Source organism: Canis lupus, chromosome 20, assembly GCF_011100685.1.
Source record: "Canis lupus familiaris isolate Mischka breed German Shepherd chromosome 20, alternate assembly UU_Cfam_GSD_1.0, whole genome shotgun sequence".
Classification (NCBI taxonomy): domain Eukaryota; kingdom Metazoa; phylum Chordata; class Mammalia; order Carnivora; family Canidae; genus Canis; species Canis lupus.
In genome coordinates, this window is record NC_049241.1 from 27,208,623 (window position 1) to 27,226,295 (window position 17,673).

Sequence of the window (17,673 nt, forward strand, 5' to 3'; positions counted from 1 at the left end):
ATAAAAAGGAAGGTGTTCTGGTAGATGCTATGAAATGAATGAACCTTGAAAAAATTATGCTAAGTTAAATAAGCTAGAAAAGAAAAATATTGTGTGATTGACCTTAGATGAAATATCTGCACTGGGTAAATTCATAGAGGCAGAAAGTAGATTAGAAGCTAGGGGAAGGGAGAAATAAGGAATTACTGCTTAATGTAAGGTAGAGAGTTTCTGTTCGGTATGATGAAAATATTTTTGTAAAAGATTATGGTGGTGGTTGTACAATATAGTGATTGTAATTAATGAATTGTGTACTTTAAAATGGGGGCACCTGGGTGGCTCGGTCAGTTAAGTGTCAGACTCTTGATCTCAGCCCAAGGCCTGATGTGAGTTCAAACTCTTATTTGGATTCCACACTTGGCAGGGAGCCTACTTAAAAATACCAACAACAGCAAACAAAACTAAAATAAAATAATTAAAATGGCAAATCTTATATATGCTTTACCACAATAAGAACATTTAAAATTTTTTTTAATTAAAAAATGACTGTGGTGCAAAGCCAGTGATATTTTGTTGTTTGTTACAGTGGCGTAATCTAGGTCATCAAAACCAAACCTTCCTTTCCATCTGTTTCTCCACAATAGCACAGTATAGGATATTCAGGGTTTTATGACCATATCTAACCTTGAAATCTAGGCCAAGGTATTACTTCACTGATCTTTTGGCCTCTCAGAGCAGGGGAGACTCAAATTCTTGCTATTGGATCCGTGATACATTTGAAACTTAATGCAGCGGTCAGTGGAACTCAGGCTGATGATAGCCATGGTGGTCAGAAATACTTATTCGGAACTATATATGGAGCCCCTTAGTTCTCATACTTTGTCATGGGTTCACAACCATCATTTAATGGGCAGAAATGAAACTGCCTTAAATGAACTGATTCCAAATAAAGATCACCAATATATGTATATATTTCTTTTGTGAGAGAGAGAGAGAGAGAGCACGTGCCTGCACACATGGTGAGTATATAGGGAAGAGGGGACTCATCCTCCCCTTGCAGGTCTCATCCCTGAGAACATGACTGAGCTGAAATCAAGAGCTCAATGCTTAAACAACTGAGCCACTCAGCACCCCAACCAACTTTTTTTTTTTTTTTTAAGATTTTATTTACTTATTTGACAGAGAGCATGAGCCGGGAGGAGAGAGAGAAGCAGGCTCCCCACTCATACAAGTAAGACTGATGTGGGGCTCAATCCAAGGATGGCAGACATTTAATTGACTGAGCCACTCAGGCACCCTAACCAACTTTTAAAACCATGTTCAAATGGGTTTCCAACAGCATCCTGTAATCACCAATCTCTTATTTAAGGAAGAATTCTTACAGAATTATAGCTGTGTCCTTATGTATCACTTTGGGTAGTTAAAAAGTTGAATTTGTTGTAGAATTTCTCTTGTTGCTGGCTTTCTAAATTTTCTTCAAAATGGTTTTACACAACATTGTGAATCTGTACTTTAGTAGAGGAGGAAAATGGGCTAATTATGTTGTATATGAAGTATAGAATCAGAAACAATAACAACACACAGGAAACATGCCATATAGGAAACTATATAGGAGTCCACCTAGGGAAGAGGTAACTCAAAACTCATATGTTTACTGGGACATAATTGCTACATATGCATCCAATGTCAGTGTCTCCTCATTTCTTACGAACAAAACCTGATTTTTTTCTGGACAGCAATTGCTTAACTAGGGGTTATATTTCCTAGCTTCTCCTGGAGCTTGGTATAGACAAATGGTTATAAATAGAAGTTGGATAGTACTTCGAGGAAATCTCTTCATTTTTTTTATTTTTTTGAAAGATTTATTTATTTATTTATGAGAGAGAGAGAGAGAGAGGCAGAGACACAGGAGGAGGGAGAAGTAGGCTCCATGCCAGAACTCCAGGATCGCGCCCTGGGCCAAAGGCAGGCGCTAAACTGTGGAGCCACCCAGGGATCCCCTAGGAAATCTCTTTAAATGTTACGATCCAACTGGGAGATAGGTAATTTTCCCCTTGGCCTTCCCCATCTTCTTGCCTAGAATGTGAATATGCTGTCTAGAACTCCAGCAGTCATTTGTGATTTGGAGAATAGATGCCACAAATAGTTAGGGTAGTGGTACAGAAAGCTAAAACCTAAATGCTTGATGGTTTTTACAGAATGCCATATTGGCCCTAGACCACTATACTTAGGTTGTTATTACTAGCTGTCCAGTTATAATGCAACACAATTCTAATCTCTACTGTATTTATTTTCAGTAATAATATTCACCTCACAATTATATATGGCCTTACAGTTAAGTGTATTTTCATTCTGTCATCAAACTTTAATCCTCACAACCCTGCAAGATGAGTACCTAGTCTTAGAAATGAAGACACTAAAAAAAAAAAAAAAAAAAAAAAAAAAGAAATGAAGACACTGAAGCCCAGAGAATTTAGATAACTTGGTCACAGTTGAAGCTTAGTATCTGTCATAGTGAAGACTCAAACCTTAAATATCAAATGCAGTTTCTCTCTTCTGTAGACAAATAGTAACATAGTTGAAGTTTGAGTGGATATCCCAGAAGTGGAGAATCTTTTCCTTTTTTTTTTTTTAAAGTAAGAATCACTAACTTACTAGAACACCATTGGCCATTCCCAGGCTAGTTTTTAAGAAGTTGAGTTTATTTAAGGTTTCAGGTGGGGTTTTTGTTGTTGTTTTTCTATATTTTGTGGATACTGACCATATGTTCAACTCAAATCCTTTATAACTTCAGAAGAGAAAATCAGACACCTGCCAGTACATTAATAACTATTTTTAAATGTTCTTGACTTCTGGATTATGCCCAGGGATTTAAGAAGGAAACAAGAAGAGAGCAAAGGAAAAGATGTATAAAGAAAGGGCAGAGTTTTTGGCATGTGGATGGAGGGAATATGGAAAGGATTAGCAGAGTGACCTGTAAATATTTTGAAGAATATATCAGGGAAAGTAGATGACTTGGCACACTGTGCTCTTTGCCAGAACCATCAAAGAGAGAGCTAGAGCTGGATGGGTTGTCTTCATGCCCTTTGAAGTAGTCTTTAGGTATTTACAGGCCTCCTAGTGTTTTTACCTTTTTAAAGAAAGTTTGCCAAAGAAACTGATGATATAAGTTTCTGACAGTGGTGTGCTGGAATTGACTGGCCTCACAAGATCCGGTTGATCAGTTTTCAGGAATTCAGTAAGCCAGTTGTTAAATTCAGCCATTTTTTAAACTTAACTTATATTAAAAATAAAGTAATAGATACTCAGAACTTATCCCTTCATAATTAATTTCCTATGTTTCATGGTTATCTGTGTTCTTGGGTTTATTTCATCTGTCATATCCATGTGGTAGAAATACCATATATAATGGATACGACTCGGCATCTCTTCTCGGGCCCACATCCAATGATGTCACATAGGTAGCTAGAAGTCATCCACAGTGGATTGTTTCCACCATGGAAATTGGTTGACAGATGTACCAATTTAGGCATTTGATTTATTGTTCTTTAACACTTTGTAGTATTTTTGTCTGCCTCGGATGGCTCTTGCATTATTTTAATCTTGCATCATGGTGACTTTCGTACTTGTCTTATACACCGTACTCAAATACAACCTCCTTCATCCAGGGGTCATTTGTATGTGTATCCTCTCCCCACAAGGACTGAACTGTTCCTTGCATATAGGAGACTGTCTTGTCAGTCTGCTCAGGTGCCATAATAGAATACCACAGACTGGGTGGTTTCAACAGCACATTTTATTCCTTCACAGTCCTAGATGCAAGAAGTCCAAGATCTAGGTCCCGGAAGGACTGGTTTCTGGTAAGACCTCTCTTGGGCTGCAGGCGACTGCCCTCTGTGTGTCTTCACATGGCTTTTTCTCTGTGCATGTGCACTCCTGGTGTCTCCTCCTCTTCTTATAAGGACATCAGTTCGTTCTGAGTCCAGCCCCACCCTTCTGACCTCATTTAAATGTAATTCTCTTTAAAGGCTCTGTCTCCAAATACAATCACTTTGGGGGTTAGGGCTTCAATGTGTGAACAGGCGGGCACAATTCAATCCACAACACAGGCATTTATGACTTATGAATTTGATTGCTTCAAAGCTAAGAAATAGAGCCTTTGCTGTGTGTCTGCCTCTGCACTAGTTGCATTATACCATTTGAGCCTCATGGCAATACATTAAGGTGAGTATTATTGTCCCCATTTTACAGATGAGACGCTGACTTTATAAGAGATAGAGTAACTTGCCCAACTATGTACAGATGGTGAGTGTTCAATCCGGTATTCAGACCCAAACAATGTGATTCCAGAGTCCAAACACTTAACCACTATAGGAAACTACCATCCTGCTTTTTCCATACATATGTATGTGTATATTTTGTCTAAAGGCAATATTGAAACTGTTACCAAAAAAAAGTAAGCAACTGTTGAAGAATTTTTAGCAGGGCATGTATGCAAATGTGTAGACGTTCTGCAAAGAATGTTTTGGTAAAATTGGGGTAGGGGAGTCTTTATGTAATTGTAGTTTGAAGGGTAAGTGTTTAAACTCCAAGTTCTTTCATTTTGGGACCTCTTCCTTTTTCAAAAGATTTTATTTAGGGATCCCTGGGTGGCGCAGCGGTTTGGCGCCTGCCTTTGGCCCAGGGCGCGATCCTGGAGACCCGGGATCGAATCCCACATCGGGCTCCCGGTGCATGGAGCCTGCTTCTCCTTCTGCCTATGTCTCTGCCTCTCTCTCTCTCTGTGTGACTATCATAAATAAATAAAAATTAAAAAAAAAAAAAGATTTTATTTATTTATTCATGAGAGACACAGCAAGAGAGAAAGAGAAATAAAATAGGCAGAGACCTATTATTTTAGACAGGTAAAATAACTGCCAGGTAATGCTCCAAAATAAATGGAAAGTATTTTCTAACTAAACATTGAAGTTTAATATTCTAATATTCTAAATTTAAAAAACATTTAACTTAAAAGGTTTGGAAAGAGTGAGTGTGTGGAGCTAACAGGCATACAGGCAGAACAACTCATGTGATTTGCAAGTACAGGAGCTACTTAGAACATAATGTGATTATTTTCCTTAATTTGAATAAAGTTGACTCAACTTAAATTCTCTAGCTTCAAAAACACATGGGTGTTGTTTTGGCCCCTTCCTTTTATAGAAACAGTCCCTTTGGGACACTTCGGTGACTCAGTGGTTGAGCATCTGCCTTTGACTCAGGCATGATTCCAGGGTCCTGGGATCGAGTCCCACATCATATTCCCCATAGGGAGTCTGCTTCTCCCTCTGCCTATGTCTCTGCCTGTCTCTCTGTGTCTCTCAGGAATAAATAAATAAAATCTTAAAAAAAAAAAAAAAGAAAGGAAAGAAACAGTCTCTTGTCAGGTATTCCATTCATCTTTCTAGCTGCTCCTCTATCCCCCTACACCAGGAACCTTCAGTGACAAAGTAGGTGCTTTGATGGGATGAAAGGGAAGCTCTGTGAGTTTGACTCTGGTTCCTCCAGAAACCTCACTTCTCTTGCTCCATGTATCTGTCCAAATCCTTTGATAAACCAAAGAGGCAGTAAGGTGAGATTTGAACACAGCATGCATTCACTCAGCAAACGTGTGTTGAGCACCTGCTAGGTATGATACTCATCTGGAGCTATATAGTGAATAAAATACCAGGTAATCACATTCTAGAGGGGAGAGAGAGATAATGAATTAGTACATTATGCATCAGCCAGTGGTAAATTCTTTGAAGAAAAGCAGATTGTTTACCAGTTTCAATGCTACTGACATTTTGAGTCAGACTATTCTTTACTGTAGAAATTATCTTATACATCATAGAAAACTTAGCAGCATCCCCATCCTCAACCAAACATGTGTGCTATACGCCAATAGCACACATGTTTGCACATATACATGCACTCACCCCAGTTGTGACTATGAAAAATGTCTCCAGACATTCCTAAATAACCCCCGCGGGTCAACATTAGACCCATTTGAGAAGCACTGGTCTCGAGAGTAAGAGGTGAAGGTAGCTGATTTATTAAGGTAGGCCTCTCTGATAGGGAAGACCTCTCTGATGAGGTGTCCTTTAGGCAAAGACTGGAGAAAGTGAGGATGGGCATCATGTAAGTATGTGGGGAGAAGAATGTGCCTGGCAAAGAGAATGGCTAGTACAAAGGCCCTGAGGTAAGAGGAACAGCAAGGAGGCTATTGGGAGTAGAACTGAACCACAGGAATATCGTAAGTAATACAATCAGCCAAGGGTTAAGGAGGCATGATCCTGATCTTTCACTAAAGACTTTGCGTTTGGATCAGAGGGGAATGGGAAGTCATGAAAGGTTTTGAGAAGTGACATGACTTGGTTAATATTCAAATAGAGTTGTTCTTGCTGCTGAATAGAGTATCACCTTCAGGGGAACAAAAGGTGAAAGCTGGGATCCAGAAGCAGTCATGGCAATAACCAGTCATGGCTAAATGGTCCTAGAGATGTGTGGAAAAATGACTGGATTCTGAGTATGTTTTAAACCTATGTCCACATGATTTAATGTTGAATCAGACATTGGGTAAAAGAAAAAAAAAAAAGCCCTCTGAAATATTCTTTGAAAATACCCCATATGAGCTTTTATTTCTGATTTTTTCATCCTAATCCTATGGGAGCTAAAGCATGATGGAGGCATTGTTTAGGCATTAGGTATTAGACTGCTGTTATTTTCCTACATTACTTCCTGAGTAAACCAATTAAAATTATAATGTGGGTCTCCAGGAGAAAAGGAAAGAAGCCAAACTTGGTACAATTTTACCTCTTAGATGCCACTTAACACCACTTTTCTCCTCTTGCTTGGGTAATGAAATTCTGGCAAGTGGGGACACAGTGAACAAATGGGCCCTTAAAAGCAGCCTATCACCACTTGCTTATAGCTGTAATGCTCCCCAATTGTTCTCAAGGTCTCCATTTTGGAACTAGTGTGCACTTTTCATAAAAACCACCACGTGCCACAAATTCAGGCAGCATATTTCCCTTTTTTATAGTACCTGCCTTCTGAGACCTCAGGCATATTCTAGATATTGCCTTCCTGAATTGAGGTAGATTAACTGAGATTCCAAGCTTCTCAAACTGCAGGAGAGGGAGAGTGTGAAATAAAGGTCCAATCTTCTAGTTAGTTTCTGGGTTAAGAGGGCTTTTAGAAAGCCTTTCAAATGTGTCATCCCACATCAGAGATTACACTTCAGGAGTTTTTACTTTCACCTTATGGAGTCATGTTTGCCTTCCTCTTAAACCAGTGTTTTTCCTGGTGTGGTGTGAGGTATTTATTAAAAATATAGAATTCTGGGCTTTTTTTCAGACTGAGAAGAATGAAAAAGGAGATAATACTTATTGAAGACATCCAATGATTCTGCAGTGTGTTAACATTTGAAAACCATTGCTGTATCATTTAGGAATTGCATTCAGTTCCTAGTAACTGAGACTGTAAATAAAGAAATCATTTATTTCTCTCATTGGTAAAAGAAGTTCAGAGATAGACAGTCCAGAGCTGGTATGGTGCTACATGTTATAATAAAGAACTTCATGGTACAAGATGGCTGCTGAAGCTCCAGCCATTGTTTTTATATTCCAGACAGGAAACAGTAAGAAGGGGAATGGGAAAACAAACAAAACCAAACCAAACAAAAAAACAGCCTTTGCCAACTGCTCAGCCTCCTTTAAAAGAACTCTCCCAGGAGTCACATGGTGTGTGTCATTGGCCAAAATTTATTTGCATGGCCACTCATAGCTACTAGGGAGGTATAAACATATTATTCTAAGCTGGGCACACTGATGCTGTAAGTAGGATTTTGGTATTCTTATTAAGGAAGGAAAGGAAAATAGATGAGTGTAGGCAGCCACATCTGCCATAACTCCCTTACACCATCATTGCATGGTATTGTGTGGAAAGACAGTTCCATTTGGAGTACCTCATTTTTTTTTTTACCTACTGCCAGTTCCTTTCGGACCATATGTTGGTTATTTTCTGAAGAACACCAAAGGAAAACGTGTTCATCATTTATGTGGTCAGTCATAATACTGGGAATCTACTATATCTGGTTTTTAGTTCCTTTTCATCCATCTGCCAGTCTCTTTCTCTCTTGATAAAGAAGGCCAAGAATCCACGAAAAACAAAAGGAGAGGATGAGGAAGCCAAGTCCAAAAACGGCTCTCCCACATTTTAGCTGTGTGATGCTCAGTCTAATGAGTACCATGTACCAAACTCCAGTGTATGGGGAGGGTTCATGAGATACTGTATATAAAAACACTTCTGGCATAAGAGCTGCTCAGTAAATAAATACATTCATTGATTCCTTCCTTCATGTAGAGGGTGAAGGACATTGAACCTGAGATCAAGAAAGTAGAACTCTTTTGTTGGGTTCCCACTCTGAAGAAAACAGGGATGCTTTTGATATGGAAAATGTTCCACCCAGTAATACTTTGCCCTTAGGACTTATCCTTGCCACAGTTGGTGGAATCCGCCTTCTTAGGCATACATGTAGGTGTGGCAAGAGACCCTTGCAAAATTGAGTGAGATCCAACAAGTTCCTTCCCCTTTTCTAGGCCTCCTGGGTCTCCTAGAGAGCATAGGCATACCATCATTTACCCTGGCAACCTCACAGGGTTGGCTGTGGAGGGACAGTAGTTGGATGACTCTAAAGCCCTCAAAATATGCTCCCTGGACCACCAGCAGGGGCATCCCATGAGAAGGCGTTACAAATTCGAACCATCGGGCCCTACCGCATGCAGTCCTGCGGAATTAGAAATGTGTCTTAATAAGCCCTCCACGTGTTCTGATGCAAGCTAAAATTTGAGAACCACTGCTCTCAATTAAGCACTTCACACTTTTTTTTTTAATTAGCACACTTTTCTCTCCGACAGGGAGTCATTTGACTCCCCAGGCCGAAATGCTGTCAAATGTGCAGTTCCTTCTAACAAACCCAGTCTTTCAAACTGGGTGAGGCCTTGCTTTGTAGATTTTATTTGCACACTGACTAAAGTTCTTAAAATCCATGTGACACAGACTGAAGTTCTTGCCAAACCTCGCTGTGGAGAGTGACACCATAAATAAAGGCCTTCAGCTATCTCATTTTCCTGAGCCAGTTGATTGTGTTCAAAATGCTTTTGTTTGGGGGAAATGGACCTCATACAGCTCGACCCAAGGCAGTATCACAGGGCACTTCTACCTGAGTAATGAGTAAATAGAACAAAGTTTCTAGCATATTCCATAGTTCTGCTTTTGGAGAATGATATTCATTATACACAGGAGGAAAAAGTTAATACCGTACCAGGTAATAGGCCGGTAATGGTCATCATTGACAAAATTCTATTGGATTTGATTATTTGCTTGTGAAAATTAATAAGAGAAACATGGCTGGATGAAAATGAGCAATCTGCAGGATTTTCAGGGGTGGTGCCAAATTTAATTTCCGTAGTGCCAGAAAGTATACTAAATATTTTTCCCTTACCGTTGGTTTGCTGACTGTTTGTTTTGGGCTACACAGTAGTTTTATTTTGGAGAACGCCAGAGGAATTTTACATGCAGCAGTTCTGTGTTTAGCCAGAGCCAGACTGGGAATTCAAAAGGGGAATTTCCCCATCGTTCCCATCCCTTTGCTCAAGGAAGAGCTTGGACTCCTCAAGGAGGAGGGAAGACAGGAGGAGACACAGAAACCAAGGGGTGGAAGGACCAATGCAAGTGGTGAAGAACCAACTCATTCCCCTTCCTCAGAGCAAGCTGGATCACCAACCACGTGACACGGGGATGATTTGGGAGGTTGTTAGTTAATCTCAGGTGATTTGGTTTAATAATGGTGCATTTCACTAGGTAAGTTTTTAAGTCATCCACCATACTGTGGACTGCCTCCTGAGGAGTTATTTTTAGTACATTCTATATTCAAGAAATTATGGAATGCTGGTAGTAGAAAGGACATGTTTTCTGCGGCATTGATCATTAGGCTTGAGTTATAAAAGGCAACACAAGATGACCCAGGCAGGAAGGATGGAGTTATGTTCTTGAAGAGTAGCCACTGCCTCTGTTGACATAAGAATTCTAAGTCTTTAGGACAGACTTCAGCGTGCCAGGGTATTTATTTAGCTCACCGTCCCTGGAGGTCTCCAGTCACAGTCGCCTCTGCTTTCACCCAGTCCTGACATGTTGGGACTCCTTTATCGCCAGTCTCAAAACAGGGTGGGACTTCTACAATCCACTCAGCAGGTGCGGACCTTGCCCGAGATGGGGTAAGCAGGGGCCTTCTCTGGCAACTTCAAAACTGAGCCAAGTGAGTCAGTCTAGGATGGACACAACGTGAAGTTGTGTAAGTTCAGGTGCTAAGGGAAACCTTAAGCTCTGAGAAGCTAAGGAACAGGTCTGCAGAGGAAGAAGATTAGGGCAGAGATGAGAGGACACTGGGCATAGAGATATAAGAATCCCTTACCAGTCACCTTCCAGCAGCAGGTCCCATTTCCTCATGAGGCCCCACTGTACTGCTGGGTTTCTCAAGAGAACGCCCACATCTTTATAAGAATCTGCCTTTTTTTTTCCCCCTCTAAAATCAAACTAGCTTAAATAACTTTCTTTTTTCCTTGCCGCCTTCTTTCTCAGACAAAGGCTATTGGGGGCCTCCAGGCTTGGTCTCACTCTGCAACCTAACAGTATTTCTCTATTTCTCAAAATGGTGGGGAGGCCAGGAAAATCTGGATTGTTCCCTTGGGAGCATGCAGGCCAGATAATAGACTCACTGCTATGTGTTCATGGTTTTGATTGTCATTGAGGGCCAAGTGCTTAGACTTCACTCTGATTTAATTGCCACAGTCCTGTGATGAGGATTCTGAGAGGTTATGGAACTCGCTCAGGAACACAGAGATGGGAAGTGACAGATGGGAAGTCAAGAATTGGGGTTCAGGAGGAGCTGGCCAAGCTGCAGAGGAGACAAGGAAGATTCCAACCAGGCTCAGCTGTGGCTGGTATCAGCAAAGGCTTGGCTCAAAGTGCTGAGTCACTGGGACTCTCAGGGATGCCTGTGCTCTGGGCAGTGAAGAGGGATGTGTGAGTCATGTGGGGCAACGCAGGGGAGGGTCCATCGTGTTCAAATTGGAGTCTACTATCAAGCATCTGCGGTGATTTCTCTTCTTATTAGCATCTGTCCCTGAGGTTCTGTCAGTGGAGTGGGTGTTGTGAGAAGGACAAAGGGACATTGCCCCGAGGCTTTGCTACAAGCCGTCTCTCAGCTTGGGAGGTGAGGCCCATTCCCCAAGACACAGGCCTCTGCTTTTCTGCCTGCACTTACCTGCTATTGTGTATACGATGCACGGATTCCTCTGAGTACAAAATGGTGGGTCAGTCTCTGATGGGTCCATGGCCAGCATCTAATCAATCCCAAACGAACTCGGGATCTGGGCTTTCATTTCTTCTGGGAGAGAGTGCTGGTAACCTGTGGGCTGCTTTCAAAACCCGGAGCCCTTCCTTCCCATCCCAGAATGTGGCTTCCTGCCAGGTGCCTCTAGGGAGGGGTTGAGGGCCCTGTCTTGAGAAAGCCAGCTAGTCTAAGACAAGCAGTCTGTTTATGGTTGCCTCTGGGCTTTGCCTAAGACAGTAATATGCACACGATGGTGAATGGTTACAGTCATTTGTTACGAAAATAAAGGTGGCTTTCACATTGTTTTAAGGCCTTGTCATTGCAAAGCGTTTCCCTCCCCTCCCCTTTTAAAAGTTATGATTTAGTTTCTGGAGATCAGAGTAGACCAAGCTTTTGTAGCTCTGTGCTCCAGCATACCCAAAACATGTCCAGGGCTTCCTAAACTCAAGGGAATTAGACCAAGTTTGTGGAGTGGAACAAATTTGATGAATTTAGAGCCACAAGTCTTCTGTCTTCTGTGTCTTGTTGAATGAATGCCTTGTTTCGCAAGAGCTGGTCATGATGCTAAGAGATAGCTGAAAAGAATTTTCCATGATGTCATCTGAGCTTGTGGGATTTGTGTGTGTGTGTGTGTGTGTGTGTGTGTGTGTGCGCGCATGCGCGCGCACCTCTCCTGGATAATAGCATACCTTCTGTTTTGGCCAGTTTTTCCTGACCCTAGTTTTGCATACAGCCGGATAGTAGAATGTCTATTTTCTCTTCTCAGGCAAAATTACTTGCTTTCCCAAATCTTTGTTAGAGTTGAATGAACCCCAGAAAGTGTGAGAATATATCCTAACAGCTGTCAATGGGAGCATTCTAGAATGTGCAAAACTACATTGATGGCAAGTTTTAATTACATGCTCGGTATCCCAGATGTGGTGACTCTCTCTTCTGACAGATGTGAAATGCTACCTGCCCTTCCAAAGTGCTCAAAACCTAGAGGGCTTTTAACGTAGGTGGAGGCTGAGGGACCCAGCAGCTCACCGAGTGCCAAAGCCTGGCTCTGACCCCAGTGCGAGGCAGGCACTGACACATCCCTTTGGCTAGGGAGGCACGGTGCGTGCCTGCATGCCAGAGACACAGACAAAATGGTAAAGTTGCTCGCTCTCTCTGGGGGGGAGCCTGCCGACAAAGCCCTACCCTTGGGTCCACCCACCTATTTGCTGAATTCTCTTTTTCTAGGAGAGTTTGCTGGCTTTGTTTTTTCCCTTACAAGAGGGGGAAAGCCCCGGGATATGGGTGATTTGCCCCACTCTTTATTCAAAAATGAATTTGGCTGCTTGTAGTGAGAAATGCATATGCCCTTGAGCTTCAGAAGGGTGGAAACAGCGGGGAAGTACACTGTGTCCTGCTGCCGGAATCGTCTTCCTAGGGGGGCTGGGAATGGGCAAGTGATTTGACGAATGGGCAAACAATCCATGTGCTTTCTATCCTTCAGGTTCACCAGTACTACAGCTGTCTTCCAGAAGAGAAGGTTCCTTATGTCAACAGTCCTGGAGAGAAGCTACGGATCAAGCAGCTACTACATCAGCTGCCGCCACATGACAATGAGGTAAGGGGCTAGTGGGACTTTATGAAACCATTTCTTCGAAGGTTCTGTGAATTGTTACCTACTTCAAAATCAGAATGCTGCAGTCAGTGAGATCTCTCAAGAAAAACTCTGGCCATTCATTTTAGACTTTTGCTTCCTTAATTAGAGATAAAAGAAACTGCCCAACACTTTCTGGAGAGTGTTACTGAAAAGCAGATCTCATTATGGACTGGATTCACCTCTATGCCTGGACACTACTAGCTGTTCTGGGGTATCCAGGGAGCACTAAAAGTTAAAAGCTCAAGCCCAGGTTTTTCCCTAGTTGAAGAAGAACGTGCTGGTGGCTGGAGTCCCTTAACTGATTGCAATTCCCTGGGCCAGTTCAAGCCCTGCAAAAACGGTGGGATTCTCTGGAATTCTCAGCATTGTTTCATTGTTAAGTAAGTGTGTAAGTTTTCCACGTTATGCTGATGTAGAAATCACATGTCCAAATTTACAGCTCTGAATGTCTGTGTTTTTGTCGTTTAAAGGCCAACTTTGGGGACGCCTGGCCGGCTCAGTGGTTGAGTGTTTGCCTTCGGCTCAGGGGGTGATCCCAGAGTCCTGGGATCGAGTCCCACGTCGGGCTCCCTGCATGGAGCCTGCTTCTCCCTCTGCCTGTGTCTCTGCCTCTCTCTCTCTCTCTCTCTCTCTCTCATGAATAAATAAAATATTTAAAAAATAAATAAATAAAATAAAAAATAAAGGCCAACTTTGCAGGGTCACCATTTGTGGAAGGATGGCTTACAGGCTGTCCTTTTTTCCTGAACCTAGATAAAAGGCACTATAATAAGTAGGCATTTCTTATCTTTGAAGTCAAATTGCTCATGAAGGGAAATCCATGAATACATTTTTAAAAGATCATCCAGCTTGAGGGACCTAGGTTTTAAACTAGAAATTAATTTTTAAGTATCTGTCTTTTAAAATTAGTCCTCCTCTAGAATTCAATTGTCCACTTAACCGATTGCATTTTAAACAATTTTAAATTGAAAGGAGAAATAAACCCCTTTAGAGAGCCTGGACCCAGCTTTCTACCCACTGCTCCCACCCACAAGCTGGGCTCTCTGGGGAAATGAGTAGGTGCTATTTTAGTCTTTATCTTCCCATATTCAGATCAAAAGGGATAATTCAAAAGCTTCAAAGATAAATTTGAGTAAGTGAAGCAAAAGCTTTACTAAAACTAAAGCAAGTCCCTAGAAAGAGAACCACAATTTCCTGTCGCCCATTTCTGACTTCATAAAACAAATACAAACAATGTTTTCTCCTTTAAAGCTGAGAGCAAGCACTGTAACCCGATGCTCAGCTAACTAATTTGGAAGTGAAAATGCGGGTTTTTACAAGCAAGAGGGGAGTGCCTTTCTTTAAAAGCACATCCATAAAATGTCAGTGGTGTAACCATATATTCTGGGCTAGTCAGGTCACAGTGGTGCTCGCAGGGACATCCACACAAGAACTTTCTTTTAACACTTTTTTACTTGATAGAGCAAGGTGATCTGTTCTCTGCTTTTAATGACTTATTCTATTTACAGTTAAATGTGGTTTTATGAAAAGAGACCATTCAAACTCCTTCTTCCTGTTGGTGAGAATTCCTTACATGTGACCCAATGGGCAGATTTTGCCCACTTGACATGGCCCTTTTGAGGACAAAGAGTGATTCTAAAGTCAATATCTAATCATTTGCTCTTTCACCCAGATGAAACAACTGAGACACAGACAGCTGCACTGCTTTTCCAGCTAGGATGCAATGCAACAGTCTTGGTCCAAAAGTTTCCCACTAACTGTCATACAACCATCTGAACATTTCACCTAACTTTCCGCAGTTCAGATTATTCAAAAGTAGACAGAAAGTGGGACTAGATCCACGTTTCCCAAAGTGTGGCAGACACAGAACTTTGAGTGGTACCTAGACATGGCCATAAGTGAAAGTGAGCCAAGTAATGAGAGAATCACCCCCTTTTAAATTGAGCACTGGGTGTTATTCTATATGTTGGCAAATTGAACACCAATAAAAAATAAATTTATGAAAAATAAATAAATAAATTGTGCTTCATTCTTTGAGGATTGAGTGGTTGAATAAGCCCCAGGGGGGGGGGGGGGTGGGGGTTGGATTTCAGTTTGGGCTAGTAGTTTTCTGACACCAGTCTCCACTTTTCAGTAACCACATTAAGAATCTCCATTTCAGGATCTCCCTTGAACAGAAGTAGCTAAAATCTAACAACATGATTTTGTTCTCACACTGTTTCGCTTTATGGTCACGTTCTGGGTTTTGTAGGTGATACTGACTTTTAATTTATAGTCATAATATACTTTCTTTTTAGTAAATGTATTCAGGTTTTAAAAAGTGAGACCAATTTAAAGACAGTAATAAGTAAATAATAGTGTAAGACTACGGTAGACTTTCCGTGGTATGTGTTAATAAGAGGAGAGACTGGGAAATGCTGGATTTGAGTGTCTATAGTGTCCCTCCCTTAACTCTGTGAGTTTTTGTGTTGAACAAGAAGGAAAAGATCTTACGAAAGTTGATGGATTAGCCAGTGGGCAGCCCTTCCCTCCTGCACACAGATAAACATGCAGGGACTTCTGGGAAACAGCACGCATACCTCTGGACCAACCCCTCCACCTCAAGACTTTGGTTCCCCATTTTCCCAAAATGAGGTAGGAGGACAGGAACTCTGAGCCCTCTGACAGCTGTTCTGGCTCGCTGGCCTGGAGCCATCCTTTGGTGTCAAGGATCACTGACATGGACACATGGAGGTGAATATATTAGGACCCCACAATCCATTTGAAGATCCACATCATTTTTAAAGTAGGAAAAAGCCCCAGATCTTGACTAGCACCAGAGCTGCCCTACATGATGTGGATCTTAATGGGATAGTAGAGCAGGGCAGTAAGGATGAGGGACAATTACAGAATCTTTAGCCTTCTCGTGACTTGGGCTCTGGACTTGGGAGCCTTTGGTAAGTTCTTTTGGCCATCAGCCATCTCAGGTAGAGACTCACTTTGACCAGCCCCGAGCCTGCTGGTGGGACAGTGCAGGGCAGTGCTGTAAAACTGAATAGGAGCATGCTTAAGGAGAAAACTCTGGCATGGGCTTCAGAAATCCCACGGAGCAAGGGCAACATCTTCCGTGACTCACCTCTGTGTCTATTCAGGTTCGATATTGCAACTCCCTGGATGAAGAAGAGAAGAGGGAGCTAAAGCTCTTCAGCAACCAGAGAAAACGTGAAAACTTGGGTCGAGGGAATGTCAGGCCCTTCCCAGTCACGATGACAGGGGCTATCTGTGAACAGGTGAGAATGGATTCCAGGGAAGGGGGAGGGATGGCTCTGGCATCCTCTTACGCATTCGTTCATTCAATAGGTGTTGTAGTGAGTGCCTACTATGGGCCGGGCACAGTTCTAGCTCTTGGGGATACATTGGTGAACAAAAGATTTGAAGGCTCATTTTACCCTTTTAAGGGTAGTGAGATCCTACCTGAGGGGAGTGGGTGCCATTCGGTGGCCCTCTTTGGAGATTTCAGAGGGATGGGATGAGAAGGTTCAGGTGGGTGGAATGGAGAAGCTACTTAACAGGGCAGCCACAGCACCAGAGAGTTGGCAGTGGAGTCTTCACTCTCAATACTCACCCTTGAGATGCAAGTGGTCAGCAGTTAAGATGTGAGATTTGGGGGAAAAGAGAAAAGGAGAGGGGCTCCTGGGTAGCTCAGTGGGTTGGACAGCTGATTCTTGGTTTCAGCTCAGGTCGTGATCTTAGGGTCTTGGGATGGAGCCCTGCATCTGGCTCTACGCTCAGCAGGAGTGTGCTTGAGGATTCTTCCTCCTTTTCCCTTTGCCATACCTCCCTCCTTCCCCACCCAAATAAACAAATAGATAAATCTTTGAAAAATATGAGGCACCTGGGTGATCTAGTCAGTTAAGCATCCAACCCTTGGTTTCAGATCAGATCATGATCTTGGGTTGTGAGATCAAGCCCTATGTCAGGCTCCCTGCTCAGTGTGGAATCTGCTTGAGTTCCTCTCTCCCTCCGCCACTGTCCCTCTTCCCAGCACACTCTCTTCTTTCTAAAATAAAGAAACAAACCTTTAAAGAAATGCTAATAGCAGTTTTTAAAATAAAGATATAAGATTCAGTGTCCTTACATCAGGAATTCTAACACTCTGAGATGGGTCTCCTGGGACCAGCCCAGCTCGACTCTCCTAAGGAAAAAGGAAGGTTGGGCATCACTTCATGAGCAGGTATCAAAAGTCGTGTAGAATAGTGACAAGAGCACCGAGGCAGTAAAGTTTAACTCCTGTTTCTGCCAGATGACCTTGACCATGTTATTTTCCCTCCATTTTGTCATCTGCAAAATGCAGGTGATAAATGTCTACATCATGGAACTAAGGTGAGGATTATATGGGATCCTGTATTGTTAAAGGAACTAAGCAAGGAGGCCATTACACTGAGGTAGGTGTCTCTGATATCTTCATAGCTACTTAAGCAAACCAAAACCAAGCCAAAGGCAATGTCTTAGTATTGAGAAAAATGACAATACAAATGACAATACAAACAATGTCTCCCTTAAGACAATAGGCAACCAGCCTTTCTCAAATAAGGCAACTGCTTAAGCTACAGCCAGTTAAATAATGTCCCTGCTTTGCATCCCCATCTTCTGTAAGAACCTCTCTGCT

The 17,673-nt window shown here is 42.1% G+C and overlaps 1 protein-coding gene across 12 annotated transcripts in view; it reads left to right on the forward strand.

Annotated features, from left to right (window-relative positions):
- The window catches only part of PRICKLE2 (prickle planar cell polarity protein 2), a 322,311-nt gene that overhangs the window by 252,126 nt on the left and 52,512 nt on the right, over nucleotides 1–17,673 (forward strand). For 10 of the 12 annotated variants that reach the window (XM_038565922.1, XM_038565929.1, XM_038565923.1 and 7 more), the window contains 2 exons: nucleotides 12,873–12,986; nucleotides 16,157–16,294. In XM_038565922.1, coding sequence (XP_038421850.1) covers nucleotides 12,873–12,986; nucleotides 16,157–16,294 — 252 coding nt within the window. Of the gene's footprint in view, nucleotides 1–12,397; nucleotides 12,526–12,634; nucleotides 12,674–12,872; nucleotides 12,987–16,156; nucleotides 16,295–17,673 lie in introns of those variants that run through there. The other 2 variants (XM_038565932.1, XM_038565933.1) reach the window with 2 other exon arrangements.